This window comes from Lipotes vexillifer, unplaced genomic scaffold (genome assembly GCF_000442215.2).
Source record: "Lipotes vexillifer unplaced genomic scaffold, Lipotes_vexillifer_v1.1 scaffold192, whole genome shotgun sequence".
In the NCBI taxonomy this organism is placed as follows: Eukaryota; Metazoa; Chordata; class Mammalia; order Artiodactyla; family Lipotidae; genus Lipotes; species Lipotes vexillifer.
The window spans coordinates 815,792-834,029 of record NW_006780202.1 but is presented as its reverse complement, the minus strand read 5'-3'; the positions used below and the strand labels follow the sequence as shown (position 1 = coordinate 834,029).

The following is an 18,238-nucleotide window of genomic DNA, read 5'->3' as shown; positions in this document are numbered from 1 at the left end:
CATAGCCTCCACCCCCAGCCAGGAAAATCCTGCTCTGTGTCCTGGAAAGCAAACAGTCAGAAATCGGGTGAATCTTTGAAGCTCTGGCTCCCCTGCCCTGTACCAACTGCTCAGAAGACGCTCTCCTACTTTTACAGACTCATTTTCTTCTGTTGGGTTTGCTGTGATCCGACATACAAGATCTGCATCTGGATAACTAAGGCCTTGGCAACGTGCCCCAATGTGATTTTTATTATACTAGAGGCCACTCTGTTTTTTATTAAAATTTATTTCTGATTTCATAATAAAAATCTTATTGGTTAAACAAATACTGATGTAGCACTTACTATGTGCCGAGCACTGTTTTAAGGGCTTTAAAATTTTTTTAAAGGGCTTTCTTTATTACTAGCTTTATCCTAGTAAGAGACCCCAGGAAGCAGGTGAATGCCAAGTGAAATGAGTCAGACAGAGAAAGACAAATACTGTGTGATCTCTCAAGAGAAAAAAAGTAAGAAAATTAACTGGCCCAGGTAACTTCTTCCATGTCACACAGTTCAGAAGCTGTAGAGGTGGGATTCACCGCAGCTGTAGGCTGGCCACAGAGTTCATACTAGAAACCAGGGTCAGCAGACCATGGCCTGAAGGCCAAATTTCTTTTTGCATGACCCCTATGCTAAGAATGATTTTACATTTTTTAATGATTGGGGGGAAAAATCAAAAGAATGTTTCCTGACACATGAAAATTATATGAAATTCAAATTCAAATGTCCAGAAATAAAGTTTTCATGGGTCACAGCCACAGCCGTTCATTTATGTGTTACGCCTGTTTTCCCGCTATTAACAGCAGAGCTGAATAGTTGTGACAGAAACAGCACGGCCCCCAGAGCCTAAAGTATTTATTCTCTGAAAATAGTTAAATTCCCCCCAAAAAAAGCTTTACAGGAGAAGTCTGTCAACACCTGCCATAACCTCTGTTGTCTTTCAATTAAAAAAAAATTAGAAAAACAATAAGTAACACTGACTTACATGTTTTCTTTAAAGGAAACACCGTGCATCTATTTTGTTAAGCAAGGCAAGTCTGTACAAGATATTTTCATACCTGTCCAATCTATTCTCCACACAGAGGTGAAAGTAATCTTTTAAAACTTTAAATCAGAACACCGCATTCTCCAGATTAAAACCTCAATGGAGTCCATCACATTCACAGAGAATTAATCCCCACTCCTTCTCCACCCTCACCTCAGCCACTCAGCCTCAGCCACAGCTGCCTTTGTTCAGAGCCTCCAACTCCTCCCACTCTGATGGGCTTGGTCAACCCAAAGTGCACTCCTGGGCTTTTGGCAAGACACTCTCCACGTACATCCTCTGGTCTCACTTCAAGGAGCCCTTCTCCAACTATTCCATTTCATTAGGGACGCTGTTGATCTGGGGGGTTTGGTTTGGTTTTAATTCCTACACCCTGTTACACTGTCCTTTTAGCACTTCATGTTTTGTGACTGTTAATCTACTAGTTTGTGGTCGGCTTCTGCTATTAAGACTCTAAGCTCCAAGGCGGCAAGAACTCCATCGTGCTCACCACTGTATACCCAGCACCCGGCCAGATATGCAGAAGGCACTCCCAAAACACTTCAGGGAATAACAGAGGAAAGAAATGCTCCAGTCTTAAATTTACCAGCTCTTCTCTGCCAGTTTCTACATGCTAGATGTATATAACCCTTACATTTTCATTTGTTAAAGGTATTCCAACCAAAATCTAACTTGTTGTTTTCCAAAATCAGTCTTAAGGGTTTGAATTTTCTTTGAATACATATCAAAGAATAAGTATCTATTTATACTACTCTGAGATTTTGGGATTTGATAATATAAATAGGGTCTCTAAAATAAGACAAAATGTCCAAATGAAATGTTAGTTTATCAAAATACACTTCATGTTTTCCTTACAGACATTTTCCAGGATCAGTTTAGAGCCAATTAAGTTTTGAAATCTGTAATAATCATTTCCAAGGGCTATGGTACAAGTGCCTTATAGTATCTAAGACAAAAAATATTAAAATATTTTAATATTTATTAAAATGTTTAATATTTTATTTTAGTATGTTAAAAAAAATACAGTTTTTAGTAGAGAAGAGTCAACCTAATGGAGAACCCAAGACACTTCATTATAATGATTAATATATCATTAATAAATTAATTTTAAAAAATTAAAGTAACATTCAGGGGTGTTACAGGGACAACTCAGGGTGAATGCCCAACCCACAAAGATGCCTCCTTCTCTAGGAACTGCCCTCATTTATTTTTTTAAACGTTTTTTTAAAATTTAAGCATTAAAAAAAAATTTAAGTATGGTTAATTTACAATGTTATGTTAGTTTCGGGTATACAGCAAAGCGATTCAGTTACATATACATATATATATACATTTTTTTTTCAGATTCTTTTCCATTATAGGTTATTACAGGATATTGAATATAGTTCCCTGTGCTATACAGTAGGTTCTTGTTGGTTATCTATTTTATATATAGATAGTACTGTGTATATGTTAATCCCAAACTCCTAATTTATCTCCACCCTACCCCATTCTTGCCATTTGGTAACCCTAAGTTTGTTTCTATGTCTGTGAGTCTATTTCTGTTTTGTAAATAAGTTCATTTACATCATTTTAGATTCCACATATAAGTGATATCACATGATACTTGTCTCTCTCTGTCTGACTTACTTCACTTAATAGAATAATCTCTAGGTCCATCCATGTTGCTGCAAATGCCATTATTTCGTTCTTTTTTATGGCTGAGTAATATTCCCTTGTATACATGAACCACATCTTCTTTATCCATTCCTTTGTCAGTGGACATTTAGGTGGCTTCTATGTCCTGGCTGCCGTAAATAGTGCTGCTATGAACATAAGGGTGCACGTGTCTTTCTGAATTAAGAGTTTTCTCTGGGTATATGCCCAAGAGTGGGCTTGCAGGATGCCCTCATTTATAAGTGGGGTCCCCCAGCCAAAGTCAAGTCTGTTTGAAACTCTCCACGGGGAAGCTGGGATTTTGAACTGAGAGAGACACAATAAGAGTGATGGGCAGCTGAGTCCCTTTCAATGTCGATACTCTTAGGTGCTGCACAAATGCTGTGGAAGGACCCCAGAGGGGGCTGGCTCCTGCCTGCTAGCCACAGCCTAGGGTTTTCTTTAACACTTTCAGGAATTCTACAAGATTTCCAAGCATATGTCCTATAATTCCCCAATGTTTTCTTTTGTATTTAATCTCAATGTGATTGTTTTTTTCCCACAGCCAAATGAATTTTAACTGGTATAGCCTCCCCAACAAGACTGTTAGAAATTAGTTGGAGTGATCCAGCCAAACCACCTTATCAATCACGTGGACCAAATGGTAGCTAACAGTTTTCGAGTCTATGAGATACTGTATATTGTTTTCAAACTGTATTTTTAAATGTTCTTTCCAATTTAGATTTTTACTAAGCTAAACAAGCTCATCAAACTTCTCAATTATCAAGTTTTATCATATACATTTATACACAAAGAACACTGTCTTCAAAGTCACCCACTAGTGTTTCTGCGAGATACATAAATACAGTGTAGGAGAGGGGAGGGTTTTTCAGACTACATGGAGGGGTAACAGCACATTACACATTAGAGACGATACCTTGATCCTAAGGCAACATAATTTTCAGGCTGGAATTTACGGACCTGATCAAAATATGTAAGTTATGGTACTGAGAAATGAACACTGCAAGTCTGGTGCTGCGAATCCCCGTGGGGACAGGAGTGAAATGGGATTTTCTCCAAAATCTTCTGTGTCATTTAAAGCTCCTGATCTTTCTACCACTGGATTTTATTTATATTTCAGGGAGCTTAATGATGTAATGACTTAGGGATACAGTATCTGCTTTTCTATATTAAAACTCAATCTTACTTTAGTATTTTTCAGAGCTATAGAAACAGATTTTTGTTTTTATTTAAGGCCAAATAGAAGAAAACAAACTTTTGTAAAGTATGTACTCAAAAAAAAAAAAAAAAAAAATCACATCACCATTCAGAAGGTCTTCTAGAGATCCCCTTGTGATGGCTGCTCAGGTTCACATTTGGTACTGCCAGCTGTTATGTGCTGTCTGAGGAACTTTCTTTGTTGACTAAATTAAATATTGGGAGTCCAATATTTGGGAGTCCTGAAGCAAAGTTCTAGACCTAAAAGGCAAACTGTTGCAGGATCCTTCTGCAATATGGCACTTGGTCATCTGTTCTTTGCCACTACTTCTGCTGCTTACTTCCTATAGTTCTTATACATTGGTTATATTTCTCCATTATTAATTTAGTAATTAATAAAATTAGGAAAAAGTTAAAAAATAAATCAAAATAGGATGCCCACATCGAAGGATACAAATGAACTTATGTACAAAAAAAAAAAAAAAAAAAAAAAGTACATGATTACTTTCCATTTCCAGGCTCAGTAATCTCCTACTGAGTTTACTTTCTACTAAATAAATAATAGGAGAATGGAGCTAAAGGACACAGCTTAAAAACCGTTTCAAACCGAACTGGACAAAGTCTTGCGAAAACTTTAAGACCTCCAAGAAATCAGCTTCTGAGCAAACTATCAGACTCACAGATTTTAAAACACAGTTACTGCTGTACTGACATTTTAGATGTAATTTTACTGTGATTTTTTGTTGTTGTTTCAGAGTAAGCTTCTGTTGTGATAAAACAGTAGGAGCAGAAGGCTTTTCCCAGCATTTTTCTTTCCTAGAAATACTTACTTGTCTAAGAAAAATAACATTATCACTTTGGGAAAGATAGCTAAAAACATTTTTCATCACAGACTATATTTTTGCAAGAGAAATAAAACCACAACTTCAGTGAGTTTTTCTGTTCATCTTTCCTCTTATCCAAAGAGAGAGATGTTTTGGATTGAAGTAATTATACAGAACACGAAGAAGTAAACTATCAGGAGATAAGACGAGGAAAAGAAACAGTCAGAATAATTCCATTATGCCCCCTGTTAACCTATATGCCTGTTAACATCTTTTCTATTATTATTTTCTTTATCCAATGCAGGAGTATAATTTAAAATTGACGCATTCAGTAAATTACATACCCTGGACTCAGCATCGTCTTCTTCTTCATCAGGATTATAAGCTTCTGCACATACTATAAAAATGAAAATGGACATTTTAAAGATTCCTTCACCAAGAAACATGCTACAATAAATATATCTTGAAAAATTAGTGAACAAAAAGAGGGCTGTGGTGTAAAAAACCATTAATTCACCTCATCCAGGGCAAGCAGTCTACCCCCCAAAGCCAGTTTGCTATTGCAATTTATAAGGAATTTACTAAAATATAAAGCTGCACTTTAAGACACTGATAACTGCTTCCTTTCTCTTATTCAGAGAAACACAGCTAACCTCTTTCACCTTCATTTCCAGGCTACAGAAATGCATAAGATCAAAAAATTACCTGAAAGGAACACACACAAAGTCTTAAGTCTGCTTTGAAATGATCAATTTAATCAAGCAGTTATGAGTAACTTTCATAAATTATCATAACTCAATCTTCCAGGAACAAATGCTATTAATATTTTGCATATTCCTTTCCAGTCTTTATTCTGAGCTGAGTTCATACCGCATCCACAATTTTAAAACCTGCTGTTTCATTTAACACTTAAGAATTCTGTATGCCATTAGAAACATTTTGTAAATATTGTTTTAAGGATTGCTAATTATTTACCATAAGCTATAATTTACCACACCCCTAATGCTAGACATGAAGCTGGCTTCTGTTAAAACAACCTTGCAATAAACATCTTCATGCATAAATATTTGTCTACATTTCAGATTATGCTGTGGAATTATTCCCAAATGTTATTTTGGGGGCTAAAAGGTATGAACTTTTAAGGCATATTTATCACCATGTTTCCTTCCAATGGGATTATACCCATCCAGTGTCCTATAAGAAATGTGTAAGGAGACTCCTCTAAATGGTACCGCAGACTTAGGTATTAATGCTCAAAATCTCTGCCAATTTAAATGAAAAAAAGATCTAAATTTTTAAGTATTACTGAATTTGAACAATGTTCAAATGATTGTAAGCTGACTGTATTTCCTCTTTTGTCCCTATGTCTGAGGCATTTATTTTTGTATTTGGTTTTCTTTTTGACTTATACCAGTTTCTCAATACCACTTTGTCATATTTCTTATAATCATTTTATCCAGTTTGCTTTGTTTTTTTTTTTCTTTTGGCCACACCATGTGCCTTTCAAGATCTTAGGTACCCGACCAAGGATTGATCCAGGGCCATGGCAGTGAAAGCATGGAGTCCTAACCATGGGACGACCAGGGAATTCCCTCCAGTTTGCTTTTTAACTATAATTACCAAGGGTTTTTTTGTCTTTGTTTTTTTGATCAATTATGCATGCTGTTTGTTTTTAATGTAATGACATCAGGGAAGAAAATTCCCCAATATGATTTAAACCCAATTTTAAACATCACAAAAGTACCACTGCTTTTGAGTTTGGTATTTGTAAATCTTCTTTATTTGCAAATCTACAGATCTGTAACTTCTCTTCTTTCAGTTTGTAAAGGCAGACCTTTTTACATTTACCCTTTAATCCCTGTGGACTTGATTCTGGCATGGATGTAGAAATAAGAGCAGAGGACAGGTGAAAGGCTGACAAATGTCTTTCCAGGGGCCTCAGGTTGGTCTCAGGAGTATTGCCATCTTTAGCTCAACGAGACTGTCATTACTATTACAAAACCTGCCAGTAGCTTTCTTTTCTCCAGGTATTGCTCTATACACCTAAGCCAGTGAGTGCTTCTTAACCAGGGCCTATTCTGCCCCCCAGCATGACGTTTAGGCAATGTCTGGAGACATTTTGGTTGTCACAGTTGTGGGAGGTTAAGAGGAAGCTGCTGGGGGAGGCTAGGGATGCTGCTAGACACCCCGCCCTGCACAATACAGCTCCCTCCCCGCCTCTCCCCAAGAAAGAATGACCTGGTCCAAAATGTCAACAGTGCTGAAGCTGAGAAACCCTGACCTGGTGTACATTTTCCCCTTCAATCTCGCAACAACCCTAAGATATAGGTGTCATATCACCACCTGGCAGATGAAAGAACAGGGCACAGTTACGTATCTTGGCCAACATCACACAACATCGTACATCATCTTGTAGCACCACAGGACTTGACCCTAGGGCTGTCTGGCTGACTCCAAAGGCCTTGTTCTTTTCTTCTTTTTAATGTTTTAGAAAGCAGCTTTATTGAGATATAATTCACATGCCATACAATTCACCCATGAAAAGCATGCATCCAATGCTTTTTGGTATACTACATTATTAACTTTTAAAAACTGTGGTAGAATATATATAACACAAAATTTGCCATTTTTAAGTATACAATTCAGTGGCATTAAGTACATGCACAATGTTGTATAACCACCACCACTATTTATAGCCAAAACTTTTTCATTACCCTAAGCAAAAACTCTGAAACCATAAGGCAACAACTCCCCATTCCTCCTGTCCCCCGCCCCTGGTAACCTCTAATCTTCTTTCAGACTCTATGAATTTGACTATTCTAGGTACCTCACGTAAGTGGAATCATATAATATTTGTCCTTTGTGGCTGGCTTATTTCATTTAGCATGATGGCTTCCAGGTTCATCCATGTTGTAGCAGGTGTTAGAGCCTCATTCCTTTTTATGCAAAGGCCTTGTCCTTAACCACTGTTCTGTGCATGACGGCTTTGGTGAATTCACCAGCTCAATGCCTGGACATCAGCGTTCTGCCTCAGAAACCTAACAGAAGGGGACCTTCTTCCCGGGACAGGCTCCCATTAAAGAACCTCACTGACGCATATCACCAGAATGGCAGCTTAGTAACTAACTTCCCGCATCAGTATGGAGTCAGCGTGACCAGCCAGCTCTGTCCCTGCAGGAAGACCACAGGAGAAGCCAAATCACAAGTAAAAGGTTCCTTGGTGAGAAGGAGAAGGGAAGAAGAGAGAGTCTGTCAAATAAATTGACTATTGAATGCATCAGTCTGGGACAGCCCAAGGCATCCATACGCAGTACACATGGTCCTGCTCCTGTGGCCCAGACTCTTGAACTGTGTTGCTGCAACTTTCCTAAAAGCAGGACAGCATCTACCTCTAAAGCTTGGCTCCGTAACTCTCTGTTTCCATGTTTGACCAACCTCACTGGCAGGACTGACACATAATTTGCAGGGCTCAGTGCAAAATGAAAATATACACCCATTTTCAAAAGTTAAGATTTTTAAGAGGGCAAGAGCAGAACACTAAACCAAATTAGAGGCCCTTGTGAGGGTGCGGTTCGTGAAGTCAACCACTGTCATAGGATCTATATGTTCAGTGAGGAGATAGCGTCGATAAGGTACTATGTTCTTCGAGGTAACCTGTTATATAGAGCCTTGACCCATTAGTGTTGATCTTAAGTTTTAACTCACAGAATGAAATCTTAATCCTCTAATTTCTAAGTTTCAAGCCCCTAAATGCTGACTAAAAATCATCACTAGTAAGAATCTATTTTCTTTCTAAATAACTTATCAATTGCCCCAGTATTATTTATTACTTAACACCCTTCTGATCTGTGATACCTACCTTATCACATGTTTGTTTATTTCTGGGCTATCCATTTCATTGAACCATTTATTGTGCCAATATTACAAGGTTTAGTTCTTGGCACTGATGTGCAACTGTTTCACTATATTAAAATTCACCTACTGCCACCTCCTACACCCAAATCAAAATACAGCACCTGCAGTTTAGTGCACAGCCATGGTGGCTCACACCTCCTTATCTTCACTGACACAGTCTCCTCCTCTCCAAGCCATCCCTTCTCTCCAGCCCCAACTAAAAAGTCAGATTAAGAGTCACGTGTTGACCTCTCGCCTACACAGGGCTAACTCAGGATACCCCACTGCTGTGCTCCCTTTGCACTGTCCCTAGAGGGTGGGCACAGCTCATTGCCATCACCTACCACACTTCACTCTACCAAAGACATTACCACCTGTTGCCCCTTCAGGCTGGAACTGCAGCCCTTCAGGGACTGACTGTGTGCTTTGTTCATTTCTATATTTCCCTGGCACTGACCTGGCACAGTGCCTGGCTCAATGCATTTTTTTGAATGAATGACTGATTGATGAACAAACAAGCTTGACAGTCCTTGAAGGCAAACACAATGTCTCTTTTAAATATCTCCCAATAGTCTACCTGTATTATACACTCTCAAACAAACACACGTAGAATGAATGAATGAATGAATAAAAAGTTCTTTTTTGTTAAAATATCCTACACCATTTGTCCAAAAAAATGGGGACAGAGAGGTTGAGTGAAAATGAGGACCTTTTGTCTTGTTCACCAAGGGGCCAAGCACAGAGATTAGAAGTTCAGTAAATATCTATACAAGGAATTAATGGATGAAAGACTATGTCTAGATGGACCCTCAAACCAAAGCCTCCAGATAACCTGAGCTGCCTCAAATTTTTTTCTGAATTGTACCCCCTCCCTCCTGGGCAATCTGAAATTGAGCTGAAGCTATATATTCTATTCTTTGTTTGGCAATTACACAGTAATGAAGAGCAGAGTCTTTTTCTTTATGTGAACCCTACATTGAGTTTTTCCTGCCATGTTGTGCATATATGTATTTCGATAATACATTTAAGTAGTTTCCCACATTGCAGACAGTGTAATGTGCACTGGTGCAGCCAGACAACTGTAGACAAGGGACAAGGGTTTTTTTCCTCCTGGTGCCAAATACATGTTGTCTTTTCCAACACCATTTCTCCAACTCTCTGACACCAACCGAATGTCCAACAATTCAATTCAATTCTGACACTACCTACCCGCAGTTAGCATCAGATCCCACATGTTAAAGGGCTCAGTCCCACAAGAGTGCCCCCACTTCAGACACCAATCACAATTCCCAAGCTACCCATACTTCTGACTGACCAGCTGTAAACTGGGGGTTCCCACGACACCCTCCTCAGGTTTGATAATTGACTAGAATGACTCACAGAACTCAGGAAGTGCTTTCCTTACTCTTACTGGTTTATTATAAAGGATACAACTCAAGTACAGCCAAATGGATGAGATGCACAGAGCAAGATATAGTGGGAGGGGGTCAATGCCCTTTCTGGGTGTGCCACTCTCCCAGCTCTTTGATGTGCTCCCCAATGTGCAAGCTCTCTGCACCCTGTCATTTAGAGGTTTCTATGGAGGTTTTATTACATGGGCACCAAGTGTTAAATCATTGGCCTTTGGTGATTAAACCCATCTCCACTCTCTCTTCCCTTCTCCGAGGTTGGGCTGAAAGCTCCAAGCTTCCAATCAAAGTTTGGTCTTTCTGGGACCAGCCCCCATTCTGAAGTTATCCAGGAGCCCCTGAGCCAAGAATCACTGGTTAGCACATCAAAGAAACTAAGGAGATCCCCAGGGTTCTGGAAGCTCTGTGCCAGGTGCTGGGACAAAGACCAAGTTAGCCCTCTTATTATACCGCACAAGGGATTACACCAACTCCCAGGGTTTTTCACCAAGTGCCCACTATACTTGGTCAGGAATGTATAAAAATCAGTACAGTCAAAACAACTGTGACCTGGACAAGTTTACATAACCCTGTGCACTCTGACAAAGCTAACAAAGAATAAAGGAAGCAGACCAAGCCCCATGAGTCACTGGGCCTCAGCACCTGGCATGGAGCCTTGCACACAGTATACCCTCAATAAATATTTGCTGAAGGAATCAAAAGCAAATGTGGCCTGTACAGAAAGACTGCATGGTTTAGAGGCCTAAAACCTAGGGAAAAATGGACTTCTACAAAATATATGAAATTTACTTTCCCAATGTTCTCAATACACTAAGATTCCAGCATACTTATTTAAATGATAATCAGATTTTTAAAAAGCTATTATAAAAGCACAGGTGTATTAGACAACAGAGTTCTGATTCAATATGGTTAAACTTAGCTTATTGAAGTGGAAATGTCCTCCTACAAAGGGAAATAAATGTACCTTTTACAAATACTAGTTTAAGGCATGCATTTTCAAACAAGAAGAGTAGCTGGAAGAAGGGGCAAAAAAAACAACAACCCTTTTTTTCAATGTAAAACACAGATATACATACAATTCTTAACCAGATATATAGTATATCTGTTGTATTAAAGTCTCATGGGGGGTGTGGCAGTTAGGGAGAAAAAGTCTAAGAAGACTTGGGGTAGACGCAATGATATATATAAGATTGCGCAACACGGGTATACAGGTCTACTAGTTATAAGTAAGTAAAGGGAAGAGGCACTATGACAAGCCATAGACTTTCCCCCTCCCCCCTTCACTCACATTTTTGCCCAGGTAACTTGGTACCTATCCGCTGTGACATATCAGTGATCACCTTAGAGTGTAATTCACAAAGCAAAGGCATTTGGACAATATGTCAAAATACAGAAGTTCACATTTAGATCCCAAATCACATTCAAGCCAAAGGACCCACAGGAAATCTGATTTATTCATTCAAAAAAAATAGTTTTTGAAATGTGGGAGGTGATGCAAAAAAGAACGATGCAAAGTACCTATATTATCACTCTGTATTATACTATGTAAGTTGTTACATCTATGTATTTTATATCACTTTATTTTTTTAATTTTTATTGAAATATAGTTGATTTATAATATTGTGTTAGTTTCAGGTATACAGCAAAGTGATTCAGTTATACATACATGTATCTTTTTTTAGATTCTTTAACATTATAGTTATTATAAGATATTGAGTATAGTTCCCTGTGCTATACAGTAGGTACTTGTTGATAAATATTATATAGAACTATGTACCACATATAAACCATTTGTTCTCTAGGCGATCACAGCCTAGAAAACAAGAAAATAGAAATAGAATAACCACAATAACATTAGTGCCACGATGGAAGTGTGTACAAAGTATGTAGGAGCACAGAAGAGAAAGGGGTGACCTGCTGCTCAGAGAACAAGGCTTTGCAGAAAAACAGACTCCCTAAATAGTTAATGAAGAATGGGGAGAAGTTTCTGAGAAAAGAGGAGATCGTTTTGTTCACTGCTGTATTTCTAGCACTTGGAAGAGTGAATGGGACACAGTAAATGTTAACAAAAATGGCTGAAGAAATGAATAGTTATTTTAATATCTCTTCATTGCCCCTTAGACCTATGGAAACTGCATCTGTCAGGGTAGACTGGCTTATGCTACAGTAACAAGCATCCCCAAATTGTCGTGAAAACAAAAGAAGTCTACATCTTGCCTACACTATACGTCCATCTCAGGACAGTAGGTACTCTGCCCCATGTGTTCTTTACAGAGGGATGCAGGCTGACAGAGCTGCCACCATTTAGAATGTCACCAGTCCCCAAGACAGTGGCAAATTACTCACTGGCTCCTGATGGGGCTCAAGGCACAGCACCCCAAAACACGGTACCCCAAAACATGGCACACTGGCATACTATCTTAGGCTGAAGGAGTCTGAGAAAATGTCAGAAGCAGGAAGGTCACTCTGACCTTCACCCCCTTCCCCTGCCTTTCTTCCTTGAAAGCAGGAGATAAACCTGCCATGTGAAAGATACCTTCTCCCTGTACCAGGAGGAAGGGAGACATTCTTATCACCAGGGCAGAGAACGCTGTATAAACAAACTTTGTTACTCCTTCACCATTTAATTACCCACAGCCCAAATCCTTTGTCTTGTCAATTATTCACAAATTTACTGTTTTTCTGTCTAAAAGGTATAAAAGCCTCCTGCTCTGGTCACTTCTTTGGGTCTTCATTTTCTCGTGAAGGCTCCCATGTATATGTAAAACTTCAATAAAATGTGTATGCTTTTCTTCTCTTAATCTTGTCAGTTTAATTCTTAAGCCCAGCCAGAGACCCCAAGAGGGTACTGGAGAATTTTTCCTCCCCTCTGCTCCCAAAGCTTCATCGTGGAAGTGATGCATGTCACCTCTGCCAAGAAGGAATGTACATAACATTTCATAGGACAAGTGACATGATCTTTCCTAATGTCACAGAGACATGGAAGTGTGATCTTACCATGTGCCCAGAGGAGAGAACACCGTCTGATGGCCCTAAACCCAAGGATTCCTCTCCCTCCTTCTCTCTCTATTAGGGGCTTAGAAGGGGAGGGAGAGAGAGAGTATTGAAATCAACCTTACAGTTTACTTACAAACAGTGGAAAAAAACTTAACTTAAAAATCTACAGGGTAAGGGTGGCACGGTGGTTAAGAACCCGCTTGCCAATGCAGGGGACACGGGTTCAAGCCCTGGTTCGGGAAGATCCCACATGCCGCAGAGCAACTAAACCCGTGTGCCACAACTACTGAGCCTGTGCTCTAGAGCCCATGATCCACAACTACTGAGGCTGCGCTCTAGAGACTGCGAGCCACAACTACTGAGCCTGCGCTCTAGAGCCTGCAAGCCACAACTACTGAAGCCCGCGTGCCTAGAGCCCGTGCTCCGCAACAAGAGAAGCCACTGCAATGAGAAGCCCGTGCACCGCAACGAAGAGTAGCACCCGCTCGCCGCAACCAGAGAAAGCCTGTGCACAGCAACAAAGACCCAACTCAGCCATAAATAAATAAATAAATAAATAAATAACTCTACAGAGTAAGCCTCATAAACTCTGAGCAGAATCATTACCATTTCCTTAAAACTGCCATTCAAATATTAATTTACTATTCAGTTATTCAATATATAACAACATTTTACTATCTCCTGCATCAAAACATTAAAAGTCATTATAGGGGCTTCCTTGGTGGCGCAGTGGTTAAGAACCTGCCTGCCAACACAGGGGACACGGGTTCAATCCCTGGTCTGGGAAGATCCCACATGCCGTGGAGCAACTAAGCCAGCGCGCCACAACTACTGAGCCTGTGCTCTAGAGCCCGCGAGCCACAACTACTGAAGCCCACGCGGCTAGAGCCCATGCTCTGCAACAAGAGAAGCTACCTCAAAGAGAAGCCTGAGTACCCCAACTCGCCCCCACTCACTGCAACTAGAGGAAGCCCACGCGCAGCAATGAAGACCCAGTGCAGCCAAAAATAAAATAAATAAATTTTTAAAAATTCATTATAATCTACTATGTTACTGCCTATATTTCAGCTATAATACAAAAAGAGCAATATAAACACATCCTGAACTTATCTTGCAGGAATGTTAGCAGGCTTCATTAAATAGTACTTAAGTGAATATTTAATTCCCAAATCAGTTATGCTCATGTCAGAAAAGTTTTAAAGATTTTAGCAAAGATACTTAACTGTATAAATCCTGTCTTGGTGAAATGAAAGAAATACAGCTTCCACTTAATCTAGTTGGTTTTACCTCTCCCCAAGGTTATCAATGGGGCTTTAAGAATCAGCCCCTCAAAACCATCTTCTGGTTCTCTATAAAAATTTTTTTAAATTTTATATTGGAATACAGTTGATTTACAATGTTGTGTTAGTTTCAGGTGTACAGCAAAGTGATTTAGTTATATTTATCAAGAACCATTCATACCTCACAAGTAAACCACCATGTTCAGGACACTACTGGATCAGTGTCACTAAGATACATAAATGAGCAGCAACAGAGAGCTTCAAACAAATGAGAATTTGCCCATCACTTGCTATTTTCCTATTATTAAAGTTACAGAAACCAAAACATTCTTTAATCTGTTTTTTAAAAAACATGTAGGAAGCAACCTAAATATCCATCGATAGACAAATGGATAAAGAAGATATGGTATATATATAAATATATACATACATACATTTATATATACACAGTGAAATATTACACAGCCATAAAAAAATGGAATCTTGCCATTTGTGACAACATGGAAGGATCTAGAGAGTATTATGCTAAGTGAGATAAGCCATACAGATAAAGACAAATACTGCATGATTTGACTTACATGCAGAATCTAAGAAGCAAAACAACCAAACCAAGCCAAAACAAAAACAGACACAGAGAACAAAACAAGTGGTTCCCAGAAGGGAGGTGTTAGGGTGGATGAAATAAGTGAAGGGGATTAAGAGGTACAAACCTCCAGTTATATAATAAGTTACAGGGATGTAACACACAGCGTAAGGAATATGGTCAATAGTATTGCAAGAACTCTGTATGCGGGCAGGTATTACTAGACTTACCCTGGTGATCACTTCATAATGTATATAAACATCAAATCATTACGTAGTAAACCTGTCACTAACATAATATTGTATATAAACTGTATTTTTTTAAGTGTAAATTTTTCTTCAAAAATGCCTCCCAAGGAAAATCAGAGGACTAACTATGTCACAACCCATATACACATGGCAAGTAAATTTTTATTCTAGACTTGGGTTCCAAATCAATGAAAAACTTTAGTTATGAAGTACGTGGACTCAATCATTCAATCTATCCCCAATCCATTTTCTTTCCACCACATGTTCAACCCCTATACATTCAGTCTATAAAATATCCATCACTTCTTTTTTTTTTTTTTCTTTGCAGTACACGGGCCTCTCACTGTTGTGGACTCTCCCGTTGCGGAGTACAGGCTCCGGACGCGCAGGCTCAGTGGCCATGGCTCACGGGCCCAGCCGCTCCGCGGCATGTGGGATCTTCCCGGACCGGGGCACGAACCCGTGTCCTCCACATCGGCAGGCAGACTCTCAACCACTGTGCCACCAGGGAAGCCCCATCACCTCTTTTAATAATTAACTCGTTTATAAGGAGTATGGCACAATTAAGAGGACAAAGAATTCAACAGGTTTATAAAAAGAAGCATGTCTATCAACATGAAGTGTTTCTGTGAGGAGGAATCCAGAATAGGATAGGCTCAAATACTCTACAGAATACCACTGTTCACAGGCTATGAGTAGCGTGTGGGATTCAGAGAATGGAGGAAACACCATATGTGCCCTCACTCCCTCTCACATGGAACAATGGTCCCCCTGTAGCTACTGACATTCCTTCCATCAGTAAGGATTTAAGAAAATTAACAATGTGAAGATCCAAGAAAGGTCAAATGCATGTAATCAAAGAACCCAATTTCTGGGTATTTTCCAGATCATATATTCCAAACAAATGTTCTTTAAGTAAAAGTATAAAAACTTACAAATGACCAAGAGTAAGACAAATAGATACAATAAAAGAGCCTTAAGAATAATTCTGAGAACATATTTTGATAACCATTAATACTTCAAAGCCCTTGTATGTGCTTGCTACTAGTCACTACAATTCCTCAAAGATATTCTCCAGAACTATTAAGTAGCAGACAGCAAGTGGATCTGTTTGTACTACAGGACAGTGGTATAATAGAAATTATATTTATGCTTTGCTGAAAAACTTCTGAGAATTATATTTGATGCATAGTGTGGGTTTTCAGAAATTAATAGCCAAGGAGAAATCAAAAAAGATTTCTAATTCTTTGATTAAAAGGCCAGCAAACAGTTTCCTAAGAGTTTGTGCAAATGCTCTATTGTTCAGATAACGTGATCACCTCTTGGCATTGGTCTGAGACCCTGAATCACATTAAAGTAATATGGGGCTTCCCTGGTGGCGCAGTGGTTGAGAGTCCGCCTGCCGATACAGGGGACACGGGTTCGTGCCCCGGTCCAGGAAGATCCCACATGCCGTGGAGCGGCTGGGCCCGTGAGCCATGGCCGCTGGGCCTGCGCGTCTGGAGCCTGTGCTCCGCAACAGGAGAGGCCACAACAGTGAGAGGGCCACGTACCGGGGAAAAAAAAAAAAAAAAAAAGTAATATGAATACAAGTTCTAGCTGATAATGAATGATATATTTATCAAAATAGAATTTTGTCCTTCAGACACAGCAGAGCTACTTAAAGCTTGAAAATAATTTTGTTTACTGTTTGAGACTAACACTGCCTAACGTGCCTATGAGAGGATTACAGGAACAGAAAAACTACAGATTCTTCTAATTTATTAATAAACTTTCAGAACCAGTATCATTTGTCAAGATGATTCTTGGATGTGATATTTGGACTTAAATACAGCCCGAGTTACAGGAAAACAGTTTAGTCAATTCCCAGCTTCCAGATTTAGTAATAAAACTAAATGTAAGCATTACAGGAATATCTTTCAGTTAAGTCTCTCTATGTGATTATCAGAAGTCTAATAAGAATTTCGATGCTATTTTAGAAAAATATCATCTAACCGTAACAGGACAATGCATACTAACATCCAAACACTTATAATATATAATATATATATACAAGTAAAAGCAAGTCAGTCTAGCTTATTCATTATTTAAAGTCAAAAGAAATTAATCCTAATAAACAGCTTAGTAGGATTTTCTTCTCTGAGCAAAGAAAAAAATCCATTTCTAATTTTTTAAAGGAAAACTTCAAAAAAAAGTCAAGATTTGTGAGGCAATAAATGATAATGAATTTAAAAGAACTTTTAATTTAAAAAATGATATAAAGATAAGATAGGAGATACAGAAACAAAATAGCAATTAAGCACTTAAAATCTAATAAATTAGCAAAATGACATGATTTTACCCAAATTTCATTTTGGAGAGGGTGCACAGCTTAGAGTGAACTTTTTCATATGCTGCTGTGAAACTCTAAGCAGGGGATGGGGTGGAGATGGAGGGGTCAGTCTGAAAATAGTTATTAAAAGCCTTGAAAATGTTCGTGCTCAATTCAGCAAGTGCTCTGCAAGTAATCTAATCTGAAGACATCCTGACAGCTTCCCAACCATAAACAAATGAATTATGATAGATATCCATACATACTACTGATATACTCTACATCCATTTAAAGATTGTGTTTTACAAAAATATCTAATAACATAGGAAGATGTTCACCAAATCTGAATTAGGTCGATTTTTTGTTTGTTTGTTTGTTTAAAAAAACAGGTTTCAAGACAGATAAATGACCTGAGCCCACAGACAGTATGCATGAAGTCTGCAGAGGAGATACCAGAGTGCATATGGTGGTTTTTTTCTTCAAGGTGTGATTGTGATGATTCTAATTTTCCTATTTGTGCCTTCCTAGGTTTTCCTCTTTTTCAATGTGCTGTGTTTATAATCAGAAGTCAAGGGTTTTTTTTCCAAAAAGAGATGATTGTAAAACTCTTTGAAACATTCCTATCTCAAACATAAAAGGGCTTCTTAAAAACATAATAAATGTTACCTTGCTAAAAATCAGTCTTTCTTTTAAATGCATCTAATCCTTTTTCAAAATTACTTTTATAGGGGCTTCCCTGGTGGCGCAGTGGTTGAGAGTCCGCCTGCCGATGCA

General features: G+C 38.7%; 1 protein-coding gene across 1 annotated transcript in view; it reads right to left on the bottom strand.

Annotated features, from left to right (window-relative positions):
• Positions 1 to 18,238, bottom strand: part of PRKAR2B (protein kinase cAMP-dependent type II regulatory subunit beta) — a 113,287-nt gene that overhangs the window by 35,877 nt on the left and 59,172 nt on the right. Inside the window, exon 3 of the mRNA XM_007453338.1 lies at positions 5,087 to 5,139. Coding sequence (XP_007453400.1) covers positions 5,087 to 5,139 — 53 coding nt within the window. The remainder of the gene's footprint in view (positions 1 to 5,086; positions 5,140 to 18,238) is intronic.